General features: G+C 41.0%; 1 protein-coding gene across 1 annotated transcript in view; it reads left to right on the plus strand.

Annotated features, from left to right (window-relative positions):
• The first annotated feature begins 1,543 nt into the window (after positions 1-1,543).
• The window catches only part of LOC119588669 (uncharacterized histidine-rich protein DDB_G0274557-like), a 10,847-nt gene continuing 9,970 nt past the window's right edge, over positions 1,544-2,420 (plus strand). The window contains exons 1-2 of the mRNA XM_037937305.1: positions 1,544-1,601; positions 1,776-2,078. Coding sequence (XP_037793233.1) covers positions 1,584-1,601; positions 1,776-2,078 — 321 coding nt within the window. The 5' untranslated portion in view covers positions 1,544-1,583. The remainder of the gene's footprint in view (positions 1,602-1,775; positions 2,079-2,420) is intronic.

The raw sequence follows: 2,420 nt of genomic DNA on the forward strand, positions 1-2,420 counted from the left end.
TCTATCTTAAAATATGGCTTTTGATAAATGCTCTTTAGATTGTAACTGATGAAAAAATCGTCTATCAACTTTGCTAACTCATATGATTTTCGCTTTGAGAAAATACTAGCAAAACAAATGTTTTTTTTATCACTAACAGAAAACAAGAAAATACCTTTGATGAAAGATCTGAGGTAAATAAGGGAAATATGAGGCTTTGATTAATGAAAAGTTATTTGACGGTATTAATATTTCATTGTGTTAACTTTGCAGAGATGAAGCGGCCTTATTACTTTTCGATTTAGATTAATAATGTAGGACTCATTTCCTTAAATAATATTGAAAAGAAAAACAGTAATGTTAAAAGCGCAACGCATTCTTTATTGGAATCACAGACGTTAAATCTTTGGTTAATTAACGTCTTAATCAAAATTAATTTTGATGTAAAATTATTCTGATTCAACCTTATAATCTGTACTAATTCGTACACTTTTTTGTGAGAATCAACTTTACTGTCGCTTAAACAAAATTAAACCAAACATAGAGTATCTTATCTCTAAGGGAAATCGTGATAATACACGGTAAAAAATATTTGAAGTAAATTCGTGAAAAAAACGAAGAAATGTCACTTCGACTGTAAATTGCATTAGCAACTCGGCATGGATTGATTTCTAACGTAAAATTTACGGCCGCGAGATTTAAAGTCGGTATTAACTCCTCCGGGATTAGAGTCGACAGAAAAATAAATATCAATCATAGTTTCCACCTGTCCTGTCGTCCCGTGAAGCGAGGTGGGTAGACGCCTATGTGCAGCATCGAATCCGGCAGTGGATAACTTGAAAATGTGTTCTCGCAATGTGTAAAATCAAATATTGAAGATGGATACTCATATGACCCTTCTGTACATATAGAAGAGAAGTATGATGTTAAGTAACGTTAACACTAGAGGGAGGATATCTATTTGTTTCTGTTTACTAGCAATTCTGTTCAATAGAATTTCATTATCGATATTTTGCAGGCAAGAATAAAAACCATGGACTAGTAGCAAGTGTCGTAAGGACTAATTCTTTAACAAGGCTCCATGTCCGGAAGGGCAGGAGGGTAAAATTGTTGTATTTCCATAACTGTGTAATTCCTATTTTCATATCAAAATGCAACCTTTTCATTTTCACTTTGTCTATTAGTATTCTTATTCAGCCGATTTCAGCCTAGTAAGACATACTGTATGTTACAAGAATATATATCAAAAGTAATACATGACGTATGAAGTGATCCAAAGAAGTTATCTGATGTATTTTCACGCGAATGAGAAAAAATACGTCAATAGAAATATAATTCTATATCATAAAATCTCCCTGAACCATGAGCTACTTTAAATGTCTGAAAGCCTAGTTGTTCCGCATCGAAATCCATCCGCTGACAACGGGCGGACCGGAAGTGGGTGAATGGCCAGAAGAGGAAGCGTTGTGGGTAGGTGTAGAAAATATGGGCGGGGTTAAAGATGATGTGGGCGGAGCCAGAGGGAAGGTAGACGGCATAAAAGCGGAGGGAAGTTGAACGGGAACAGAACTGTCGCTGCTGAGACTCCTGTTCACACGTTCACCATGACCACGAAGATTATGGTGAGTCATATGAAAAAATTCCGTTAAATCATCCGAGTGTTGTAGATTTTAGATTGGTAATCTTTAAATGTAAATATATATATACCTTTAGCGGAATGTAAAGATGGATGCTATTGTTTAATTAGCATGGTGTGGAGCAAAATGTGTCATAGTAACATGTTCTCTCTCCCACAGATCCTGGCTCTGGCCGCCCTCGCCGTCCTCTGCCTCGTGGACGACGCCCATGCCGCCGTGACACATCGCCACGCCCTCCATCCCGCCCACCGCCCCTACCACTCCCCATACTACCATCACTACCCGTATCGCTACTACCCATACCGCCATTACTACGCCCACCCTCATCCCCACGCCCTTCACCCCCAACCTTACGCCCTCCACCCTCACCACCATGCTCATGCCACCAGCTACGTCCATGTTAACCACGGAGCACCTGTCAGGGAGGCAGCCGAGGAGGAGGTGGAGGCGCAGGAGTCTTAGATATTCGATCGGGGCGCAGAGGAGTCTTGGATCCGAGTCTTAGCTCTGCCTTAGACTCAGGTCTTAGACTCAAGTGTTTGAGGATCAGATCTCGTATCATGGTGCCTGCGGAGTCCAGTAGAGGCTGCAGTCACAGGTACTGCTGATGTGACTGTAACTGCAGTGCTGACTGGCGTCTCCGAAGGACACGACAGGAAAATCAGGACAGGGAGGGAGATGGTGGAGCGTCTGCGATGTTCGGACGCCCATCTTGCCCTCCACAGCAGCGACCTTCTTTACTATGAACATTGGAGACAATAAACTTTTCAAACAACTTATCACTGTATTTCTCTCTCTCTCTCT

This window comes from Penaeus monodon, chromosome 24 (genome assembly GCF_015228065.2).
Source record: "Penaeus monodon isolate SGIC_2016 chromosome 24, NSTDA_Pmon_1, whole genome shotgun sequence".
Lineage (NCBI taxonomy): Eukaryota > Metazoa > Arthropoda > Malacostraca > Decapoda > Penaeidae > Penaeus > Penaeus monodon.